Raw genomic sequence first — 24998 nt, forward strand, 5'->3', positions numbered from 1 at the left:
TGAATGTGAATGTTTATTGCGTTTACAGCATCTGTGACCGTGCATTATATTACATTTAGCTGATGCTTTTATCCAAAGCGACTTCCAGTTGATGAGCTTAGGTCGGGGACAATCCCCCCTGGAGCAATGTGGGGTTAAGGGCCCGACCGCTGCGCAGATCTTATTGTGGCTAAACTGGGGTTTGAGCCATTAACCTTGCATTTTAACCCCCCTGGCTCCCTGAGCAACACGCTTACTCTGCTGGGCCACAGCCACAGCGGGCCACAGCCACAGCGAGCCACAGCCACAGCCACAGCCACAGCCACAGCCACAGCGAGCCACAGCCAGCCACAGCCACAGCCACAGCGGGCCACAGCCGTCTCCATCCCCGTGTCTCTGGCACACACCTCCGCTTCATTTCTGAGGACGAGTGAAGCACCTGCTCCTTGCTGCTCATTTCAGTGTCCCTTCATGTACACGTGCTGTCGCTCATGTACACACGAGCAAAGGAAAGCGTAACTTTGTTCTCAATGTTGGTCAAAATGGTTGTTTCTTTAAAGAATGTCTGCAAGCACACATGGATTTTTGCTAGTGTCCTAAAGTGGTCTGAAACATATGCAGTAATGGCATTAAATCGACTCTAACAGAGTGCAGTTGGGGACGTATGTTCTCTGTAGCTGCGGAGTGTGTGTGCTTGTGTGTGTGTGTGCATGCGTGTGTGCGCTACACTGCTGTGTGTGTGTGTTTGTGTCGTTTAGGAAGCATCCTTCAGCGTCTGGCTCCAGTTCAGCGATGAAACGGCCACGCTAGTCTCCGCCTTCGAGCCCGCCCCCTTCTCCCTGCAGCTGTCCTCATTGGCTGAGACTGTGGTCGCCGTGACGCCCGGGCCGACCCAGCGGGTGGTTGCCCAGGGCGATGGGGGCGGACCTTTGCTGAGGGCAGAGCTGCTGGTCTCCACCTGTCAGCCAATGACTGACTCGGCTCAGAAGCAAGCAGCCAATGAGAGAGCAGGCGGGGGAGGAAGCGGCGGGACTAAGACGCTAGCCAGGGGCTCTGGTTGGGTGAGAGTGAATGTGGACTGGGAGCTCCACCCTGAGGGCGGCGAGGAGCCCTGGTTCGAGGTGCTGGAAATGTCTGACCTGTCTGAGAGAGAGCTGTATGAACTGACCACTTCCTCCGGCCTGGACAGGGAGGAGGAGGAGGATGAAGATGCCTATGGTGGCAGGAACCACAGCCTGAGGTAAAAAATAAATACATCAAGATCTTTCCATCCTTGTTGCAGAGCAATAATACAGTCACCTCCAAAAATATTGGAACAACGAGGCCAATTCCTTTGTTTTTGCACTGCACTAAAGAATTTCAGCTTTTACAGTGGGAGTAATAATTATTTGATTCCCTGCTGACTTTGTAGGTTTGCCCACTTACAAAGAATGGAACTGTGTAGAATTTGAATCATAGGTACATTTTAACATTGAGAGACAGAATATCACAGAATAATCCACAATAACATATCATATAAATTTTATATCATATTTTCACATGAAATAAGTATTTGATCCATAGAACAATAGGACTTAATACTTGGTGGAGAAACCTTTGTTGGCAAGCACAGAGGTCAGATGTTTGTAGTAGTTTTTCACCAGGTTTGCACAGATCTTGGGAGGGATTTTGGTCCACTCCTCTTTGCAGATCCTCTCCAAATCCTTAAGGTTCCGAGGCTGTCACTTGGCAACTCGAAGCTTCAGCTCCCTCCACAGATTTTCAATGGGATTTAGGTCTGGAGACAGGCTAGGCCACTCCAGGACCTTAATATGCTTCTTTTTGAGCCACTCCTTTGTTGCCTTGACCGTATGTTTTGGGTCATTGTCATGTTGGAAGACCCATCCACGACCCATTTTCAGTGCTCTCACTGAGGGAAGGAGGTTGTCGCCCAAAATTTCCTGGTACATGGCCTCATTCATCCTCCCCTGGATACGGTGAAGTCGTCCTGTCCCCTTAGCTGAGAAACACCCCCAAAGCATAAGGTTTCCACCTCCATGCTTCACAGTGGGGATGGTGTTCTTGGGGTTGTACTCAGCATTTCTCTTCCTCCAAACACGGCGAGTTGAGTTGATGCCAAATAGCTCTATTTTGGTCTCATCTGACCACATCACCTTCTCCCAAGCCTCCTCTGGATCATCCAGGTGTTCTTTGCAAACTTCAGATGGGCCTGTACATGTGCCTTCTTCAGCAGAGGAACCTTGCGCAGCAGGATTTTAATCCTTCACTGTGTAGTGTGTTACTGATGGTTCTCTTCGTGACTGTGGTCCCAACTGCCTTCAGGTCATTAACAAGCTCCTCCTGTGTAGTACTGGGCTGATCCCTGATCTTTCTCATGATCATTGATATCCCATGAGGCGAGATCTTGCGTGGAGCCCCAGACCGAGGGAGATAAAGGCGCTATATAAATGCCAAACATTTACATTTACATTTAGATTGGCGGTGACTTTGTGTTCCTTCCATTTTCTAATAATTGCTCCAACAGTTGTTAATGTCTCACCAAGCTGCTTGCTTATTTTCTTGTAGCCCATCCCAGCCTTGTGCAGGTCTACAATTTTGTCCCTGATGTCCTTAGGCAGCTCCTTTGTCTTGGCCATGGTGGAAACATTGGAATCTGATTGTGTGGACAGGTGTCTTTTATACAGCTATATAACGATGTAACGAGTTTTAACGACACAGGGGTTTTGGGTAATGAGTTGAGAGTAGGAGTGCTTCTTAATGGAAAACTAACTGGTCTGTGGGAGCCAGAATTATTGCTGATTGGTAGGGGATCAAATACTTATTTCATGCAAAAATATGATAATAAATTTATAAAATGTATATGATGTTGTTATTGTGGATTATTTTGTGATATTCTGTCTCTCAATATTAAAATGTACCTATGATTAAAATTCTACACAGTTCCATTCTTTGTAAGTGGGCAAACCTACAAAATCAGCAAGGGATCAAATAATTATTGCTCCCACTGTATTTCATGGTATTTACACCTAGATGTGTTAAACTACTTAGAACATAGAACCTTTGGTATCAGACCACCTAATTTTTAGGTGAGCAGAGAATATTTAAGTAAATATAACACTTAATATTTGGTAGCATATCCCTGTTTGCAATAGCTGCATCAAGCCTGCAACCGATTGACACCAAACTGTTGCATTCTTCTTTTGTGAAGTCTTTCCAGGCTTTTACTGCAGCCTCTTTCAGTTGTTTGTTTCGGGGGGTTTTCCCTTCAGTCTCCTCTTCAGGAGGTGACATGCATGCACAATTGATTTAAGGTCTGGTGATTGACTTGGACAGTCTAAAGCCTTCCACTTTTTCTACCTAATGAAGTCCTTTGTTGTGTTGGCAATGCGTTTTGGGTTGTTGTATTCCCTCCCAATTAGTTTGGACACATTTCTCCGTAAGTTAGCAGACAGTATGTTTTTGGAGACTTCTGAATTCATCCTGCAGCTGCCATCATGAGTTACATCATCAATAAAGATGAGTGAGCCCACTCCAGAAGCAGCCATGCAGGCCCAAGCCATAACACTTCCTCCACCCTGCTTCACAGATGAGCTTGTATGTTTTGGACCATGAGCAGGTCCCTTCTTTCTCCACACTTTGGCCTTCCTGTCACTTTAGACCAGGTTAATCTCGGTCCCATCAGTCCATACTGGGGGCGACATGGCTCAGGCAGTAAGAGCAGTCATCTGGCAGTCGGAGGGTTGCCGGTTCGATCCCCCGCCTGGGCTGTGTTGAAGTCTCCCTGAGCAAGACACCTAACCCCCAAATGCTCCTGACGAGCTGGTCGGCGCCTTACATGGCAGCCAATCGCCGTCGGTGTGTGAGTGCGAGTGTGAGTGTGTGTATGAATGGGTGAATGAGAAGCATCAATTGTACAGTGCTTTGGATAAAGGCGCTATATAAATGTCACAATTTACCATAAAACGTCAGTATATCCCAATTGGCCACTAAATTTGGAGAAAATGGGAAAAAAACAAATGGGGAAAAAAACAAATGCAGCCTTCACAGGCAAAACCCAAGGCTAAAACCAAGAGTAGACAATCGGAACTATCAGTCACATGCTCACCTAAAAATTGGGTGGTCTGATACAAAAGGGGTTATGTTCTAAGCTGTTGAACAAATCTAGATGAAAATACCAGGACATAAATGTACAATGTACTGTCATCTCATCTTTTGACCTCAAACTCGATTGTCTTCAGTGTTCAGCAAAAACAAAGGAATTGACCTTGCTGTTCCAATACTTTTGAAGGGGACTGTAAGCCATATCTAAGATATGCCCAAGATATTCTTTTTTTTAATACATAATCAAAATGACATCATCCTCTGTTCGTATGAACAGTTGTAATGTCGTAAACTCTCACTCTTGTGATGTAGTAAACTCTCACTCTTGTGATGTAGTAAATCTCTCACGCTTGTGATGTAGTAAACTCTCACTCTTGTGATGTAGTGAACTCTCACTCTTGTGATGTAGTAAACTCTCACTCTTGTGATGTAGTAAACTCTCACTCTTGTGATGTAGTAAATCTCTCACGCTTGTGATGTAGTAAACTCTCACTCTTGTGATGTAGTGAACTCTCACTCTTGTGATGTAGTAAACTCTCACTCTTGTGATGTAGTAAACTCTCACTCTTGTGATGTAGTAAAACTCTCATGTTCATTTCCCCCAGGAGCCCACTGGAGAGAGCAGTGCTGAGGCCCGGCCGTAATGGGGGCGGGGGGTTCTCCCCCCCCAGCAGAGAGGGGGGCGGCGGGGGGGACGGGGAGCTGCAGGTGGGGGCCGGGACCCTGCTCTCCCTCCTCTGCTTCTCCACACTCCTCTTCCTGGCAAACTTCCTCCCCTGCGCCCTGCGGGGGAGAGGGAGAAGGAAGGAGAGGGGGAGGGAGAGAGGGAGGGGGGCCCAGTGCCCAGAGGAGGATGGGTGGAGAGAGAAAGCAGGTGATGGTGAGGAAGGAGGAGAAGAAACAAAGGAGCGCATGAGGAGTGGACTTGGCTAGCGGACGACTGTCACCTGTCTGTCACACAGACTGTCTCTCTCACTGTTCCTGTGGCTCAGTACAACTACCCATGTCTCTCTGTGCCTTTAGACCATAAATCCTACACCCCCCCCAGATACACAACATTGGGATTTGTAGTCCTCAATAGGGAGGTAAAGTGGAAGTTTTCACATAGGGAACAACATTTCAGGTTTACTGCAAAGTGCTATGCTAGCGGATTTCATCATAGACGGCATTGTGTACCAAATGCAACAACAAAGATGACGTTATCTATTCTGGGATGGCCAGTGTCACGGGACGTACCAACACATTCACACACACAATTGCGCTTGACATTAGTTTCAGGTTGCCATCGATAGGCCACTGATTATAAATATATATCCAATTTGTAATCAAGTTTATATGTTAGAATCATGCCAGTTGTCGGATTTTTTAAATCGCACGAGTCGGGACAATAAATCAACACAGACACTATATTCCTTGTATAGTGTGCATAAACATATTGTCTTATTTGTTTTATGAATATTGTACAGCACTACGCTCCATAAATAAAGGTAACTTGACACACTGTCGGTGGCATCAGGATGGTCCCTATTGTGGGAATTTCGTCACTTTGAAAGGGAAAGTATCATGGGAGGCTGAGTTTAAGCCTACTGAAACGCCATCGTATTCAGTATATAGCTATGTATATAAACCATGAAAAACATCCCGACTTCAACTATGTAGTTTGCTTATATTTAGCTTTTGCCGCTCTATTTAATAGAGAGCAGTATATCTGAAGTATCATTGCCGATACATCCGTTTTACCTCCCTATAGATTCTACACTTCTGTAGATGGCCAGCTCTGGGAGGTGTAGGTCTTCAAATATCTAAGCTCACCAGATAGCCTACCTAGCTTTGTGCGCTTAACACTGAACGTTATCCCTATTGAAGCTGAAACCTTCATTAAACTATTTCATCTTCTGAAAATGCATTAAGGAGTGTGATACTGGCAGATACTGTGACAGAGGGAACTGAGTATATCTAGAGCGGGGGTCGGCAACCCTGGTCCTGGAGAGCCGCAGGGTGTGCTGGCTTTCGTCTCCACCTTAAAATAAGCAACCGATTCAGACCCAAGAAACCAGGTGAGGTGAGTTAACTGTGCAATCAACGGCTTTCATTGATCAATTAATGCCAAGTAACAACGAAAGCCAGCACACCCTGCGGCTCTCCAGGACCAGGGTTGCCGACCCCTGATCTAGAGTGTGTCTTTGTCCCCATTTTTTAAAAGGACTTTAGCTTTGTCAGCACTGCGTTTCCCCTGCATGTCAGTGTTCCTTCCCTGCAGTGACTCTGTATCTGTCAAAATATCAGCACAAATCCACGCCTTCCTCTGTTCAACACTATAGGATCCTCACCCGGGAATCTTTTCCAGTGTTCTCGCTGCGTGCATAATGGTTTGCTAACTTCCCGACTGACTGATAAAAACATAACCACTAATTTCGTCCACACTCATGTGATTGACATTGCGGACAGCCAATGAGAGTGTAACTGTGGGCGGGCTGTCAGAGACAACTCCAGCCTTGAAACCATATGTCTATGCGTGAAACGTTTCTCCCGGTTTCTCCATGGTTCAATTTATGCTGCCTCCCATTTACCATCGGAGGTCGGAACTTGGAAATTTCCGACCTCCGATGGTAAATGGAACGTTCCAGGTGCACGACACCAAACGTAAACGAAAAATATGGCTGACCATGAAAAACTGGTGGTGTTTATGTGGCAAGTGTATAAACCACATGAACTGTCTGCTGTTCTCCGGTCTAGTTACATTAGTCGCTAATGAGGAAAAGTCAGTAAATGATATGTTTACAAATGGTTTCACTGTTTTTAAATGTTCTAAAATAACTTTTGTGCAGAGAAGATAACTTTCAGAGATCATTTGCCATAACCAGCTAACTAATAACATCGGCAACTTTGTTTCAAATCAATTGACACGCAGAACAGGCTTTACTATATGACAGTATGTTCTATTCAAATGTCATGAAGGAACAAATACTTTGCGTTGCATTTTAGTTGATGGTTTACTATTTACGATGCGTGCCTCCATGGATGCTGCCATTGTTGTGTGACGTCAGACAGGTTCCTTATTGTGAAGTCGGGGTAGATGGATTTGAATTTGGACTTTGAGTGATTGCTATTGCTCTTTTCCGAGTATGAGGTCGGAAAGACTTCCGAGTTGTCTGGAATGCAGCATTAGCTCTGATATTGTCATCTTGACACCGCGTGATGATCGAAGAAGGTGTTTCATCAAACGGAAAAGGTACATTTAAAAAACATATGACAAGACAGTTAAAAGTGGTATCAGTTGTGGGGGACTAATTTAATTAACGCCACATCCCAAGAAGACGACGAGGCTAACCTAGGCTATCGTTAGCATTGTACTTAGCTATGTAACTACTGTTTACGTTAGCTATGTAAAGTATTTAACTATGTAAGGTTCCAAAACATTTCTGGGGACCCTTATGAATTACTGCTGCAGACTGTGCAAGCACTAAATGGCAATATTAACTTACCTACTACATTAAGTAGATATGTCTAAATTAGTTTGGTGGGCAATCTATGAGATAGTTTGCCATCTGGCAAAAACAAAGCTGTCATTCTATAACTGCAAAATATTCCTTAAATTCTTACAAAGAACACAATTTATAAGATTGTTTTGTGAATGTTAGAAAACTCTAAATGGAACTATTACATGTTACTGTTTGATGTATGCATAGATGACATGAGTTAAATGGATACATGACATTTTTGGAACATAATTTCAGTCCAATCTACTGTCATCATCAGGCTCCTTGTTTATTATATTTATACATACTGACTGTGAAACATTACAGTAATTTAACCTGTAAAGGTAAAATGCATGGAACGCCCCTTCCCAGCTCAGCCCCATATGACTTTGTCCCAAATGTGTTCAAACCTTGGTGATGCCCCTGCATCTGTGGATTTAATTTTTGTGAATGCATTTCTTATGTGAATGTTTATGTGAATGTTTATGTGTGTCGGATTAGGTTATTCTCTGCATGGCCATGCTTTTCACCACTGGTGTTTTTTGCCAAAAACTATTTTTGTCTCATCTCACCATAGAAACCAGTACCAATCAAAGATCCAGGGATGTCAATGAACTCCAGACACTTACAGTACATTTGATTAGATGCTCCAAAATCTACAGTTAGATGAAACCTCCATGCCAAACCCTAACCCCAGCCCTCCCAGCAAAAATTGAATGGTTTGAGGAACAAATGCTTTTTCTGTGAGCAATCATGAAATTCAATTGAAACTCAGTTGAACATCAACGGCTTCAAGCCAAGTTACACTTTGAAATGGAGAAAACTTGATAAAATGGCTTTTACATGATACAACCAGGCAACATAAGAAGCGTTTGGATGCTTTCCAGATTTCTCATACACATATTTGTTTTTTTGTCAGGGACAATACTTACAAACATTGTTATAGTTATAGTTATAGTATAGTTTGTTGTACGTCGCTCTGGATAAGAGCGTCTGCCAAATGCCAATAATGTAATGTAATGTAATGTTAAAAAACATGAATTGTACATGGGTTTCTAGCCAGATCTAATTTTCAACCCTGGTTAGTCTTTTGCATTTTAAAATCAAAATTATTTTGGTAATAAAATGAGATGAATTGCAACCGGATATAGAAAGGAAAAGGAAAGTATAGTAGTTTGAATGAGATTTACAGCATAAATGCATGAGGTGTAAGACGTGTCCATGGTCAGTGGATGCAAATCTGATTCTGTTCATGCCATTGTTTTATGTTTTCTTTCAAAGACCCTGGGCTCTGTTTGTGTTTTAATTTCAGGTAGAGCATTCCATGGTTTTTATCGTTTGTGACTTTTACTGCTAAATTTGGTTGACCTTGTGGTACTCGTAGTAGTGACCTGTTAAATGTTACTAAATTATAAATTGTGGCTACCATGTAGTAGACACCTACAGGCAACAAACGTCTCAGATACTGACTTAGCGGTCACAATTATTGGCACCCTTAAAGATTCTTATCAATAAAATCTAACAAAGTGAAGTCAACTTCACCATGTAGATATGAGACTATGTCCTAAAGAACTATGTTGTAGCCTTCCATGGCTTCCTTTTTCACAGGGGTATAAAACATGCTTTTAAAATAATTTTTTCATCAAAGGAATCAAACTTTCAAATTAAAAGAAACAAATGTTTGGTTTCCTTCAAAAATCAGCAAGTATTTACATATATGATATATTTGACTTACTACTATCATGTGATCTGTGAGAGTCCTCTAGTGGTCAGAAAATGCCACTGCACCCCTCTCCTATCTACCTCAAGCTTGACCTCCCTGGCAGGTTTCTCCAACACAGTTCTGTACAAGGCCCGATGGTGTTGTAGCCTCTCGACTGTGACCTCCTCTCTATGCGCCCTCAAGAACAGAACAGCCTATAATACCATGTGGCATCATCAGCCCTGGGCCCACAGTGGTCCCACCCAAACACCTGTCTTATTGCCGCTCCACCCAAGCACCTCTCTTATTGCCGCCCCAACCCACATTTTCAAAATACATTTACATTTGTGCAGACCCAACAAGTATCAAAAATGCCCTTTACAAATAAAATCCCCCACTTCTACTGGCAAAGACAACCTGTCCCATAAAACTGTTTTCAGTTAAATATATATATATATTGTAGTCACCAAATAAGTTCTACATTTGTAGAAATTTGACATATGTATTACAAAGACGGCTATAGGCTATATATTTGATATGAAAAGTTACAAAGTAAATGTGACAACCCAAAAGTGCACTAGAATTGTAGCTAGTGACCACATGCTGTAGCCTAGCTAAAGAAAACCCTGGATAAATGATAGCACTCCCTTCACAGCTTTGGTGATAATTATTTGAAGATTATAATAATAATAATAATAATGCATTTTATTTGTAGTGCACTTTATATTTGGACACCAAATCTCAAAGTGCTACAGGGTAAAAACAGGGAATAAAACACCCAATGGCATGTATAAAATGTAAAAACTAAGAAAAAGCTTTGGTAAAGAGGTAGGTTTTTAGCCCTCTTTTAAAAGCATCAGTGGTCTGTGGTGCTCTCAGGTAGTCAGGGAGGGCATTCCACAGGCGGGGAGCAGCCGAGCAGAAGGCTCGGTCGCCCATGGTGCAGAGCTTGGTCTTGTGGGGACGGAGGCAGTTGATGTTGGCAGAGCGAAGGTTTTGAGTGGAGGGTTCTGGGGTGAGGAGTTCTTTGAGATAGGGGGGGGCATTTCCATAGATGCACTGATGGGTCAGAAGGGATATTTTGTATTCAGTCCGGGAGGTGATGGGGAGCCAGTGAAGTGAGTGGAGGATCGGTGTGATGTGGTCGTACTTACGCACTCTCATCAGGATCCTAGCAGCGCTGTTCTGGATATATTGGAGCCTCAGGAGGCTCTTGCTAGGGATCCCGATGAGAAGTGCGGTACAGTAATCCAGCCTGCAGGAGACAAAGGCGTGGACAAGTTTTTCTGCATCTGGGAGGGTGAGTGTAGGACGGAGTTTGGCAATGTTCCTGAGGTGGAAAAAGGAGGTTTTGCACAGGTGTTTAATGTGGGCCTCAAAGTTTAGGTAAGGGTCAATTTTCACACCCAGGTTGGTGACTATGGATGAGAGGGGAAGGACTTGACCGGAGAAAGAGATGCTGGTAATGGAGGATGAATGAACCTGGTGGGGGGTGCCAATTAGGATGGCTTCGGTTTTGGAGCTGTTGAGTTGTAGGAAGTTTGATTTCATCCACGCCTTTATCTCCTCCAGGCAGGTAGTGAGTGTGGATGATGGAGATGGTGACGGCGGAGCTGCAGAGGGGGGTGAGTCAGTCTTAATGTACAGTTGTGTGTCATCGGCGTAGCAATGGAAGGAAATTTCATACTGGCTGATGACACGGCCAAGGGGGAGCAAGTAGAGGGTGAAGAGGACGGGGCCGAGGACGGATCCTTGGGGGACACCACAGGTGACAGGATGGGTCCGGGATTTTTTCCCTCCCAAAGAGACGTACTCGGTTCTGTCGGAGAGGTATGATTCGAACCAATTCAGAGCAAAGTCAGAGAGGCCGATGGAGTGTAGACGGTGAAGGAGGATGTGATGGTCAATGGTGTCAAATGCTGCGGTTAGGTCAAGCAGGATGAGGAGTGAAGGGGAGCCAGCATCAGCCGCCATCAACAGGTCATTAGTGACCCTGACTAGTGCTGTTTCAGTGCTATGGGCGGTGCGGAAGCTAGACTGGAACTTCTCTGCAATGTTATTGAGTTGGAGATGGTCCTGGAGCTGTGCAGCTACCACTTTTTCCAGGACCTTGGAAAGGAAAGGGAGGTTGGAGATGGGTCTGTAATTGGCAAGGACTGCCGAGTCCAAGGTGGGTTTTTTGAGGAGGGGTGTAATGATGGCAGTTTTTAGAACAGAGGGAACGTGGCCAGACTGGAGGGAAAGGTTCATGGTTTTGGTGATCAGGGGACTTATGGCACAAATGCTTGATTTAACCAGAGTGGTGGGAACGGGGTCCAGGGCACAGGTGGAGGATTTCATCGTATTGATGATGTCCTCAACCTCTCGCTGTGTGATGTTGGAGAAACAGCAGAGAGGCTGGGAGATCCCTGGCTGTGGGATGGCAGTGGTGGCAGGTGGAGTGGAGGGGCTGATGAGATGGGACCGGATGGTGTCGAAAAAGGTAATGAAGTTATTGCACTGTTCCTCTGTGATGTCTGTGTGTGTGGGAAGTTGCGGTGTGAGTAGTTGGTTTATTGTGGAAAATAGCTGCTTGGAGTTGCCAGGGCTATTGTTAATTAAGTTGGAATAAAACTGTGACTGTGCATCTCTGAGGGATTTCGAATAGGCCTTTTGATGGTCTTTGTAGGCCATTTTGTGGACGGTGAGGCCTGTGGCCTTGAGGCGTAGCCCAAGGACACGCCCAGTTGCCTTCATTTTTCGCAGCTCGCGGGTGAACCAAGGAGCTGAGCGTGAAAAAGTAACCGTTCTTGTTTTGACTGGGGCGTGGAGGTCCAAGAGACTGGTCAGGGTATTATTGTAAAAAGCCACTGAATCGCTGGCTGATGAAAAATTTGCAGAGGAGAGGTGCTGGAGGTCAAAAATTAAGGCGTCTGTGTTAATGTTTTTGATGTTCCTGAAAGAGATTTGGCGCTTGAGCTTGGTGTGAGGGGGTGGAAATGGCAGCTCCAGTGCAATGACCCTGTGATCAGACACACCCAGGTCGTACACAAGGAGATTGCTGATGGGGGCAGAGTCAGTGATGACCAGATCTAATGTGTGCCCCCTGTTGTGTGTTGGGACGTTGACATGTTGAGTGAGGTTTAGGCTGTCCAGTAATTGTAGAAAGGCAGATGCAGAGTGGCAGGAGGGGGTGTCAACATGAATGTTTATATCTCCGAGAATAATGATATTGGCAGATGTTGTACAGAGGGTTGTGAGAAGGTCATGCATTTCTGGGATAAAGGCAGAGTTTGGTTTGGGTGGGCGGTAGATGAGCAGAATTGTCGTTACATTTAAAGGCATTCGAATGACGAGTGGTTAGGCAGAGAGAGGGGGGACAAATCCAGATCGAAACGGTGGAATACGGCCAGGCCACCACCGCGGCCAGTGCTACGGGATTTTTCAATGTAATTGTAACCGGGGGGACAAGCTTTGTTTAAAGTGGTATAGACCCCTGGCTGTTGCCACGTCTCCGTGAGGCACATGAGGTCCAACCCTTTGTCCAGTATGTGGTCGTGAATGAAAGTGGATTTGAGGTTGAGGGATTGAATGTTCAATAATTCCATTTTGACGGTAGAAGGAGTAATGAATCTCAGTATGGGGCGAAGAACTGTGAAATCCACTCCTCTTTTTCTGTGCAGCCTGTGCAGTGTGAAATCCACTCCACGTTTTCAATGCAGCCTGGAGTGAGGCAGCCTCACTATGTTTCCAGTGCTGCTACTAAATCCAGGTGCGACGATGTTCTGATGACGTGTACGAGGTGCGGCAGAGCGTGCGGCAGAGCAGATGGAAGGAATTGAATGACCAGGCTGGGAGTAGACAAACTTTTGACGGGAGCTGCTATGCGTGTAACGAAGTCGGCGTAGAAGTCCAAGTTGTTTGATAACTGAAATGCACGAGGGGGTCGTGCAGTTGTTAAATTCCAGCAGCTGAGAGGGGAAATATTTCAGCATATTTGGGTTACCCGTTAGCCAGCCAGGCTATCCAGTGCCGCTAGTTGGCTGAAAGGCGGCTAGCGGAGGGCTGGCTACTGTGGAGGTAGCGGTCCCAGGCAACGAGGCCAACCCGCACCGGGGACAGCTGAAAAACTGCCCAGGGAAATACCTCACAACAGCGCTGGTCGAGACATGAGCTGGAGCGTGGTGGACGTTGAAGTAAACCAGGAGTACATGTGATCCGAATATGGATGACTGAAACGGCGGGTTAGACGGGCGGTAGCAGGTAGGAAAATCCGCACAAAAAGCTCAGTGCACAAAATGCTCAATAAACCACTCTTAAAAACAACGAATAATCTAAAAAAAAGTCCGTAAAATCAACTATAGATAAGTTAGATCTAGCTCAGGCGGAGAAGCGGCGGACAGTCAACGCCAGCGTCCTCTCCCCTGCTACATTACATTAGAAATATATCGTAAGACAAAGCTCTTCTGAGCTCTGTCTGCTCCAATATTTCTTATTTCAGCCAACTCAGACAATTTGAAAACTGGGGTAACATGCAGTCTCCTTTTGTAACTCCTCTTGTACTTCCTGGTAACTTCCTGGTGGAGATTAATTTATAGTGTAGAAGTATAGAAGAAAAACATCAATGGGTTGGAACTGAACTTTTTGAAACATTAACCCCAAACCCAAAAATAAAATGGAATAAAACGATCGAGTAAGTAGCCTGTGTGCAGTGTGATGGAGAGAATAGAAGCTAAAAGTTAAGGGAGGGGACATCGGTCATTTCTGTTTCAAGAACTAGCCTGGTTTCCTTATTAGCAGAACTAGCCAGTAGAGCCAAGGCCTTTAGCAACCGAATTTTGTTGTTAAGTCGGAAAGGAAATTAAGGGGATTTTACGTAATAGTTTTCTTTTCTTTCAAAATACCTTTGCAGACATTTTAGTAGCGACTACCCTACCCGGAAATGAGTGGTGCAGCTTTGTGCATGGTCGTTCTGCTGTTGCTGGGTGAGTAGCTACAGGCCGTGCTGCATTTAGCATTAATGAAAGGGTTTTTAAAAATGTTTGACCTGCAAATGAATATAACATCAGATCTACCTAAATACAGCCAAATAAGTTGTCTCTTAACAATTTGTTCCAATTTGTAACTGGACACATCTGGACAATGAGAAACACCTGTCAGTCACTTGTTCCAATACCTTTGCTCATAATTGGGTTGTCTGATACAAAAGGTGATATGTTCTAAGTTTAACAAATCTAGATAAAAATACTCGGAAATAAAAGCTGAAATTTAGATCTCATGTACATATTTTCAGCTCAAACTCAATTGTCTTCAGTGTATAGCAACAACAAAGGAATTGACCTTCCTGTTCCAATACTTTTGGAGGGGAAAGTACATGCCAATGACAAGTACAGAAACAAATCCAGTAAAATGTTTTTCCCAAATATTGTGGAGGCCACGGTATATTTACTTTGTTATTTTCCTTTGGGCATGAAAAGCCCAGCACTGTGAGATTTCTCTCTTAATCTGATTGAACATCCAGTTTCCCCACTTTCTCTCATTTCCCTGCTTCTAGCCCTGCAACAAACATGTTCAGCCCACCAAGTGTTTTTATATGCACGCATTGGCCAGTCCATCACCCTCCCCTACAGTGGAGAGCCCAATAAGGTTGTGGAATGGTATTTTAAACAGCCTGCATTCCCTGATTGGCTGCTTGTGGCCAAACTCCACAATGGATCCATTTCCCCAGGACCTGACTTCCAGGGACGGGTGGAGTCCTTCTGTGAGGAGCAGCCAGGAAACTACAGCCTGGTCCTCAGTCCTGTGGTGTATGATGACCTAGGCATTTACGAATGCCGGGACAAGGATGGGTCCATTCTTTCAGATGTGAAGCTACAAATTTCTGGTAAGTGCATATTGCCTTTTTTTCCTGCAAATGTGGTTAATTTCTTTTGGTGCTCATGGATTTCAGTTTCATTTCCCAAAATGTTTTTTGTTGATGACGTATATTATTGTTCTGGATCATTCCAGTCTGTAGAAAACCCACAAACCATGGGCTGTATCCAGCCATTCATCTACCCCAAGCAACATGGTTCACCTGTTCAAATCTTATATTCTCTCTCCCTCTCCATTTCAAATGACTTTTATTGACATGGTAAGGTACACTCACATTGTTCCATCAGAGAATGCTTTGACAAACATAACAGGCAATAATAATTTAACTACAATAAACAATACAATTCAGGAGACATCATACATGTAGAGGTTAACACAAAAATGTCAATGAACTATAATCATTTTGCTTTCTGGTGTCATTGTTTCTCGCTGTCCCTCAGATGTGGCAGTATATTGTGCTGCCACATCCCCTCCTCTCTCCCAGAAGGAATGGTAGCGTCTCTGTGTCTGAGAGTGTCTCAGATTGTGGGCTGACTTCTTTTATTTTGGGGAAATACATTGACCTTGCCTTACTGTATGAGGAAACTCGGTCTCCTCCTCTTCAGTGTTACAGAGTGAGCACAACCTGGCCTCTCTGGCCAGCCTGCTCTGCCAGAGTCCACCTGTCTCAATGGCCAGGTGTTGTTCATTGAGTCTATATTTTTGTTCCTTGAAACCAAGGAACACTTTTACAACCAACTATATCATATACTTCTGGCCTTGAAAGAAAAGGACATCATGATTTTGATGGGAGACATGAATGCAAAGATAGGAGGAAACAACAATGGCAACAAACTAATAATGGGAAGACAAGGACTAGGAACCCTGAACGAAAATAGTCCAGAGCGACCAAGGTGACAGCACAGAAGGAATATGAAGCAGCAAACAAAGAAGTGAAGAAAAGTGTCAGAAGGAACAAGAAGTACATCGAGGATCCAGCACAACAGGCAGAGGAAGCAGCAGGAAAAAACAATCTGAAGGAACTCTACTTAACCACAAAAAAGCTCACTGGCAAGTTCAAACAAACACAAGCACACATTTAAAAACTCACAGGGGACACTCCTCACAAGACCAGTTTAAGAGGTGGACAGAACACTTTAGTCCACTGCTCAATAGGCAGCCTCCTCAACTGACAGCAGAAATTCCACCAGCCGTAAACCTGTTGGAGATAAACTGCAACCCCCCCACCGAGACAGAAATCAAGAAAGCCATTAAGGCCTTGAGAGGAGGCAAGGCAGGGGGACCGGACGAGATACCAGCCGAAGCCCTCAAGGCAGATATTGAAACCTCCACCAACATGCTTCACCATCTCACGCCAATCATCTGGGAGGAAGAAAATGTCCCGTCCGACTGGAGAGATGGCTACAAGATTCCTAAGAAAGCGGACCTTAGGGAGTGCAAAAACTACCAAGGAATAATGCTGCTTTCAACACCAGGGAAGGTGCACAGCCACATTCTACTGGAGAGGCTCCAGAAGGCAGTTGTGGAGAAACTGAGGGAAAACCAGGCTGGCTTCAGGAATAACAGATCCTGTGGAGATCAAATAGCCCCCCTCAGGATTATCATCAAACAATCCATCGAATGAAACTCCCCTGTCTCTGTCAATTTCATAGATTTTGAAAAGGCCTTTGACTGTGTGGATGGGGAGATGCTGTGGAAATTGATGGCACACTGGGGGCAACATGGCTCAGGCAGTAAGAGCAGTCATCTGGCAGTCAACAAACTACAGACATTCATTAACCGCCACTAACCTTCTCAATGAACTACAGACATTAATTAACCGCCACTAACATACTCGACAAACTACAGACATTCATTATCCCCTGCCTACGATGCCTCCTGGGAATATACTGGCCCAACACCAACTCAGACGCCAACCTACGGAAACAATAGAAATTCAAATCAGGAGGAGGAAATGGAATTGGATAGGTCATACACTCAGAAGCCAAACAAATCTATCACAATGCAGCTCTGACTTGGAACCCACAAGGCAGGAGGAAGAGAGGAAGACCTAGAACCACCTGGAGAAGAACCACAGAACAGGAGATGAAGGAGGAAGGGCTGGCATGGCAACAACTGGAGCGGAGGGCACAAGACCGGACAGGATGGAGGGGTCTCATCGAAGACCTATGTTCCTCAGGGAATTTAAAGGCCTAAGAAAAGAAGTAGAATTTCAGTTATTTTTCTTCATGGTGTAGAATGCCCTGCGTGCTTTCTCCTTCAGTTCCTGTACCGTTCCTCTATCCTGTTGATCTTATTTTTAAACTGGAGTAACTAACTGTGTTTTATTGTTTTATTTCCTAAATTGAATCTGGCATAGGCCAGGTTTGACAGTGCTTCTCTACCAGAACCAGGCTCTGTCATCGTCCATGTTCTGTGGGCGACAGCAGAACCAGGTCATTTGCGGAGAGAATTAATTGTATTGCTTTGTCATCAAGGTGTCATTGAGTCCAGGTGCTGCAGATTGCTCCAGCACTGTGGCCAACTCATTGATATAAATGTTGAACAGAGTGGGACTCAAGCTGCAGCCCCTGAGAGAAGAATTCTGTACTTTTGTTTCTGATTTTGACTGCGTATTTGTTTTTAGTGTACATTGATATAATTATATCATGTACTTCACCATTCTGTGTGTTTATTATGCGACATAGAACCCTTCCCAAATGACTGTTCACACAAATGTCTCGGTAGTTGTTGGTCTAATTTGACTCTAAATTTTAAATATAAATGGTAATTAATCCTTGATTCCAGTTTTCAGGGAAATAACCCAGGCTCAGAACCAAATGGCTTCAAAATCACCTTTTGTCACTTTTGGTTGCTGTTTTTTTTTCTCTCCCTCTCTCAGTCCCACCAAGTGTTTCCATAGTGGTGGGAATGCCTGCCAGTCTTCCTTGCTATGGGGGCATTAGTAAACAAGCGCGTGCTGTTGATCTGGATATCCTCTGGAAAAGAGATGGAAAGGTGGTTTACCATCTCTATAACAACGTCACCTATGGGTCCGGGATCAAGAGCAGAGCTTCAGTTTCCCCAGAACAGGCTCTCCATGGAAACATGTCTCTATCCATCAAACAGACACGCTTTTCAGATCAAGGTGACTACCAGTGCTCCTACAGCAGTCCAAAAGAGAGAGGGACCCCAGATTCAACCACGCTCCATGTTACAGGTAAAATACACTTTACAGCTCTAGTTTTGGGGGGGAGGCAAGCAGCTCAGGTGTGTGGGTTCTTGTATTACTTTTACTTAAAATGTAAAATATTTAATAATAAAAAGGAATATTTATATTCTTTAAATATTTTTTACATCATTAATTTTTTCTTGCCCTATACAGTCCCTTCCGAAATTTGTGTGTAATGTATTGGGTCAGCAAGGCCAATTCCTTTGTTTTTGCAATACACTGAATACATTTGGGTTGAGATGAAAAGAAGAACACAAGACAAGAGTTCATAATTTCTGCTTTTATTTCCTGGTATTTACACCTTGATGTGTTAAACTACTTAGAACATAGGACCAAAGTATTGGAACAGAGAGAATTTAAGTAAATGAAAGTAAATAACACTTAACATTTGGTAGCATATCCCTTGCTTGCAATAACTGCATCAAGCCTGCGACACACTGGCATCACCAAACTGTTGCATTGTTCTTTTGTGATGCTTTTCCAGGCTTACTGCAGCCTCTTTCAGTTGTTGTTTGTTTCAGGGAGGTTTTTTCCCTTCAATCTCCTCTTCAGGAGGTGAAATGCATACTCATTTGGATTAAGGTCTGGTGATTGACTTGGCCAGTCTAAAACCACTTTCATTTTTTCTCCTTAATGAAGTCCTTTGTTGTGTTGGCAGTGTGTTTTTGATCATTGTGTTGCTGTAGGAAGTTCCTCCCACTTAGTTTGGATGACTTCTCCCTTGGAGTTGGCACTGAATTCATCCTGGTGATACCGTCACAAGTTACATCATCAATAAAGATTAGTGAGCCCACTCCAGAAGCAAGCCCAAGCCATGACACTTTTTCCTCCATGCTTCACAGATGAGCTTGTATGTTTTGGATCATCAGCATTCTTTCTCCACACTTTGGCCTTTCCATCACTTTGGTAGAGGTTCATCTTGGTCTTGTCAATCCATAAAACTTTGTTCCAGAGCTTTTGTGGCTCTGCTCGTCTTTTGTCATTCAAATTGTAATCTCACCATCCGATTCTTACTGCTGATGGTGGTTTGCATCTTGCTCTCCAAGTCTTCTTCGAACAGTTGATTGAGATGCCTTCACCCCTGCCCTGTGGAGGTTGCTTGTTATGTCACTGACTGGCCTGTGGAGATTGTTTGTCATGTCACTGACTGCCCTGTGGAGATTGTTTGTGATGTAACTGACGGATGTTTTGGGGTTTTTCTTCACAGCTCTCAAAATGTTTCTCTCATCAACTGCTGTTGTTTTCCTTGGTCGACCTGTTTGATGTCTGTTGCTCAGCATGTCAGTGGTTTCCTTCTTTTGCAGGACATTCCCAGTTGTTGTACATGCTATCCCCAATGCTTGTGCAATGGCTCTGATTTCCTCTCTTTTCTAAGCTTCAAAATGGCTGCTTTTCTCCCACAGCTCTCCAGTCTTCAAGTGGGTTTATCTTTTTTAACTCAAATGCAGTCTTCACAGGCAAAACCCAAGACTAAAACCAAGAGTAGACATTCAGAACTATTTATTGTTTAACCAATCAACCTAAGAGGGCACATCTGGGCAACAAGAAATACCTGTCAGTCACATATTCCAATACATTTGCTCACCTAAAAATTGGGTGGTCTGATACGAAAGGTGTTTAATAAATCCATCCATCCATCCATTATCTTAACCCGCTTATCCTGAACAGGGTCGTTGGAGCCTATATACCAGGGTTGCTGGAATACACACTGGACAGGTCGCCAGTCCATCGCAGGGCACACACACCACTCACTCGCTCACACTCATAACCACGGGCAACACGGGGAGAACATGTAAACTCCGCACAGAGAGGCCCTGGCCGACTGGGATTCAAACCCAGGACCTCCTTGCTGTCAGGCGGCAGTGCTACCCACTGCACCGTCCTTGCCTCCTGTTTGTTTAACAAACATTTTTTTAAAAGCTGAAATTTGGATCTGTCATCTTTTGACCTCAAACTCAATTGTCTTCAGTGTATAGCAAAAACAAAGGGTTGTCCTTGCTGTTTTGGAGGGGACTGTATTACCCTATATTGTCGTTCTTACTTTTTTACAAGCATGTTCATATTCCCTGCAAATGTCCATGAGAATGGAAACCTGCAAATATGTAAAAGATGTGTCTCCCCTCTCAGGCCACCCACCCCAGAACCGCACAGTGAAGGCTGGTGAAGAGCTCTCCATACGGCTCCGTACCACAGACCCAGTGAGGGTAACATTCACAGGCCCTGGTCTGGACGAGGTGCTGATGGTCGACCCAAAAGAAGGCCCAGTCACATATGGGGAGCACTGTGGTCAGAGATGTGAGGTTCTGGGCCAGGAAAACACCTTTCTGCTGAGGCGTGTAACACCGGAGGATGCCGGGGTCTACACAGTGTCTGATTCTGAGACCAACAGGACCATCAGCATCGTCTCTCTACAAATCTCAGGTATCATCGAGAAGCTCATTGTGTTCCTCCTGACCCAGGGCGTGGCATCTTACTGGTGCTCTCTTAGTCCACTGGTGCTATAAGCCATTGGGTGAATACAGGGTAATTAATAAAAATAACAACAAACATTAGGGCTGGCCCCAGTGGCCGACTAGCCGAAGCATCAGCCACAGAACCTTTCCGGGACTGTCGAATATTCACAGGCAAATGCAGTTCCCTTGTGCATTAGCAGAAGTGTCTGGTTGTGTGGTGTGCTGCTATGGCAAATCATTCCTTAGCAATAGGCAGACTCGAGCTGACGGCACCTGTGTGAAATGTACCTGTTTGAGTGAAGCAGAGGCGGCTCTCAGTCGATGGAAGCTGAGCGTTCTCAGTGGAATGGGTCTTGATATCAGAGGTTTGCGTGATATCAAGCCGGGCTGGAGGGAGTGGTGGAGGGGTGAGGGACTATGGAAGTCAGTTTGCTGGTTCGACTTGTTCGTGGCCTGATTTTTATCAGCCGTCTCTCCTTACAATGCGTGAGAAATCAACTCATTTGAAAAGTTGAATTTGCCTAACTAGCCGCTAGTCTACTGATAAATGTTGAGAAACAGACAGGAGAAAGCATGAGAGAACCATTATCTTACTAACTAGCTCAATTTAGACCGTTTATGCTGGTATTTTATGGATGAATAATTGATGCTCACCTCAAAGTTGGTCCCATTTGACAACGGTTGAATGACAAACTGCGCATTTTACGTGATTGAATTTGCACTGGTGTAGCCCCTGCAGGGTTAATAGACCACATGCCAACCAGAAGCGGCACCATCTTGCACCTTGTTCCTCGGAGTCAAAATGGCTGCCGCAGACACATGACATGCCTAGGGCGACAGCGCCACAAAAAAAACCCCTGACTAACAGGAAGAAACCTTGAGCAGATCCGAACTCAGGAGGGGGAGCCCATCTGCTTCTGGCTGGCACTGGGCAAACAGTGGGCGTAACAGTAGTATTATATGTAATATAGAAATAAATTAAATGAATGAATTCAATCATTAATTAGGAAATTATATATTCTGCAAATAATAATTATGCCGATGACAAATATTGATGATTATCCGGGAAGGTCTGTTCTTAGTGCAGGCAGGGCAGAAGTGGCAGGTTCGCTGGGGTCAGCTGAGGTCAGCTGGGGTCAGCTGGGGTCAGGGTGTGGTGCTTGAGCTGCTGCTCCAGATTGAATGTGTGGCTGAACCAAAGGTCCATGACTGCAGTGACTCTGCCTGCACTGTGTGACCTCTGACCTCTGACCTCTGACCTCTGATCTGATCGTCACATTCAGGTGCATGTTAATGGATGACGGCATAGACACTGGATCTCTAGCGCCACCGTGTGGCCTGATGGTGGGGGTTCAGCACCTGGCATTGCTGCTGTGCAGCTGTATTTATTATTTACATTATTGGCATTTGGCAGATTAATTTATGACTATGAATGACTATTTATTATTCTTATTGTGTGCTCTGCTGCATTTCTCCCAATTGAGCCCTCTGTCTCCATGTTCTCTCTCTACCCTCTGTCTCCATGTTCTCTCTCTGCCCTCTGTCTCCTTCTGCAGGAGAGACTACAGGAGCAGTGCATTGGATCGTGTTGGTAGTGGTCGTTGGTTGTTTCGGCTGCGTGGTTTTTGGCCTTGTAGTCTGTATGTACTGCAATAACAGACGAAAGGCTAATAGACGAATGGCTGAACAGAGAATCACATACCAACCAGCCGCAGTGGAAGACCCTGCAGCAGCAGAACTACAGCAGCCTGAAGTCCCTGAGCCCTCTCTCTCCGTGACCGAGACCCAGCCTGCTGACCCCCAAAACCGTCCCCTCCTGTCCGAAACGGATCCCACAGAACCCCATCTCCCTGTGTCCGAAACGGATCCCTCAGAACCCCATCTCCCTGTTTCGGAAACGGATCCCACAGAACCCCATCTCCCTGTGTCTGAAACGGGGCTTTCAGACCGGACTGAAGTGCAGGAGAAGAAGAGGTGCAGGGGTCTCGGCCATGGTTAATGAACGACTGAGGCAGAGGGAGAGTGACAGATGGACAGGAATAGAGTGAGAGAGTGAGAGTGATGCATTAGAATAACATTTAAAATGACAAAGCACGAGGAGTCCCGTGACATGGTTGACGAGAATGGCTGCGTAGGGAAGAGCTGCTCCCATCCCCGCTTGTAACTTGCTTCAAAACTCGACAAAGAGCCCAAACCTATTTTAATTATTTTGTTAAAAAGTAGAGTGCAATAATGCCAAATAGCACTAGAAACAACGCAAACTCCTCTAAATCTGGGGGGGAGAAGCCGAGCAAAGTGGCTAATCTAGCTAACCAGAAGAAGCTAACATTCCCTCGTGTCGAACCTAACGTTAACATTGTTGATGGCCATGTTGATAAAGTTGGTTCCTTCCCAAAAGAAGCGGCCGAAGAGCTCGCAAAAATTAATTCTAATTCTAATTCTAGAAAAGTCTGAGGCCCACGACAACAAACTAGAGGCTATTCGGCTGACCACAAGTGCAACAGACGGCAAATTAGCTGATATTGCCAACCGCATTTCTCAAGTCGAAAGCCGTATTGGCTTCCTGGAAGAGGCTAACGAGAGGCAGCAGGCAATCCCCCCCGCTACAGAAGTGGAGGCTATGGCCGCTATCTCGCTGGATGCCGAAAAGGCGTTTGACAGGGTGGAGTGGCAATATTTGTTCTCCACCCTGGTATGTTTCGGGTTCAGTAAGAAGTTCATAGATTGGATTAGACTAATATACATCATCCCAAGGCATCTGTGTTTACTAATGGTATTGTGTCGTCTTCATTTGAGCTGGGAAGGGGCACCGCTGGCAGTGGCTATCTGTGGAGAACCTACATTTCCGGGCATACAGATTGGTGACAAATGTCACAAGCTAATGTTATATGCGGATGATATTCTTCTGTTGGTCTCAGATCCGGAACGGTCCCTTTCTTCTTTATTCAAAATTATTGATAAGTTCTCATCCATCTCCGGTTACAAAGTGAACTGGAGAGTTTTGGTCTACTATACATACTAATATAGAAAAAATGATTGGCCTAGAGATCCCTTTCTCCCCCAGGTTATTCATCTTGGGTGACCCTTCTACATTAAGTGATTTGAACGCAACAATCACTGACTGGATCCAGACAGCTATTATGTTAGGACGCAAACTCCTGGTCCGAGAATGGAAAGCTTCCTCTGCACCAGAACCAGCAGTGTGGCATATGTCTCTTGGTCATCTGGTGTTTGTTTTTGTTTTTTTTATATATATGTACACAAATGTATGTTAACACTATTCTTTAATACATTTGTAAATGTGTTGTAAATACAATTTTTTTTTTAATCTAAACGCACACTAACATCCATCCATCCATCCATCCATTATCTTAACCCGCTTACCCTGAACAGGGTCGCAGGGGGGCTGGAGCCTATCCCAGCATACATTGGGCGAAAGGCAGGAATACACCCTGGACAGGTCGCCAGTCCATCACAGGGCACACACACCATTCACTCACACACTCATACCTATGGGCAATTTAGACTCTCCAATCAGCCTAACATGCATGTCTTTGGACTGTGGGAGGAAACCGGAGTACCCGGAGGAAACCCACGCAGACACGGGGAGAACATGCAAACTCCGCACAGAGAGGCCCCGGCCGACGGGGATTCGAACCCAGGACCTCCTTGCTGTGAGGCGGCAGTGCTACCCACTGCACCATCCGTGCCGCCGCACACTAACAAAAAAAATATATTTTTCAATATATATTTTTTGTTAATGACAATATAATCTCCACAAAGTGCCTGACATTTTTCAGGAATTTTCTTATTTTTTTTAACTGGGCTGATTTTTAAATGTGAAACATTTAGTTCAAACATTTGTACTTCAGGCCCGGGGGTCCCCTGAAGCAGCAGACAGGTACCAGGTGGCCAGAAGGCGGGGGGGGGGGGGGGGAACGGTGGATTGCTCGAGTCTTTGCCCCAAGTGAAGGAGTTCAAGTATCTCGGGGTCTTGTTCACGAGTGAGGGTAGAAGGGAGCGTGAGATCGACAGGCGGATCGGTGCAGCGTCAGCAGTAATGCGGGCGTTGCACCGGACCGTCGTGGTGAAGAGGGAGCTGAGCCGGAAGGCGAAGCTCTCGATTTACTGGTCGATCTACGTCCCAACCCTCACCTATGGTCACAAGCTTTGAGTAGTGACCGAAAGAACGAGATCGCGTATACAAGCGGCCAAAATGA

The 24998-nt window shown here is 45.0% G+C and overlaps 2 protein-coding genes across 2 annotated transcripts in view; both read left to right on the top strand.

The window, feature by feature from the left end:
- LOC133130441 (transmembrane protein 132C-like) overlaps nucleotides 1-11970 on the top strand; it is a 23343-nt gene extending 11373 nt beyond the window's left edge. The window contains exons 11-16 of the mRNA XM_061245042.1: nucleotides 738-1219; nucleotides 4686-4842; nucleotides 10141-10218; nucleotides 10429-10561; nucleotides 10928-11029; nucleotides 11930-11970. Coding sequence (XP_061101026.1) covers nucleotides 738-1219; nucleotides 4686-4842; nucleotides 10141-10218; nucleotides 10429-10561; nucleotides 10928-11029; nucleotides 11930-11970 — 993 coding nt within the window. The remainder of the gene's footprint in view (nucleotides 1-737; nucleotides 1220-4685; nucleotides 4843-10140; nucleotides 10219-10428; nucleotides 10562-10927; nucleotides 11030-11929) is intronic.
- A 1295-nt stretch (nucleotides 11971-13265) lies between these two features.
- LOC133131650 (uncharacterized) lies at nucleotides 13266-24604 on the top strand. Its single transcript, XM_061247042.1, has 6 exons — nucleotides 13266-13503; nucleotides 14153-14225; nucleotides 14795-15124; nucleotides 17996-18313; nucleotides 20453-20746; nucleotides 22335-24604. Exons 2-6 carry the CDS (start codon nucleotides 14183-14185, stop codon nucleotides 22775-22777), a joined length of 1428 nt encoding a protein of 475 aa, XP_061103026.1. The 5' UTR covers nucleotides 13266-13503; nucleotides 14153-14182; the 3' UTR covers nucleotides 22778-24604.
- The last annotated feature ends 394 nt before the right edge of the window (nucleotides 24605-24998 follow it).

The sequence above is a fragment of the Conger conger genome, chromosome 6 (genome assembly GCF_963514075.1).
Source record: "Conger conger chromosome 6, fConCon1.1, whole genome shotgun sequence".
Taxonomy (NCBI): Eukaryota; Metazoa; Chordata; class Actinopteri; order Anguilliformes; family Congridae; genus Conger; species Conger conger.

Bases quoted from the DNA above. Each gene is read 5' to 3' on its own strand.
- LOC133131650 (XM_061247042.1), top strand. From the start codon at position 14,183: ATGAGTGGTGCAGCTTTGTGCATGGTCGTTCTGCTGTTGCTGG. The intron at 18,314-20,452 runs GTAAAATACACT...CTCCCCTCTCAG, and splicing joins AACCACGCTCCATGTTACAG to GCCACCCACCCCAGAACCGC. The intron at 20,747-22,334 runs GTATCATCGAGA...CTCCTTCTGCAG, and splicing joins CGTCTCTCTACAAATCTCAG to GAGAGACTACAGGAGCAGTG.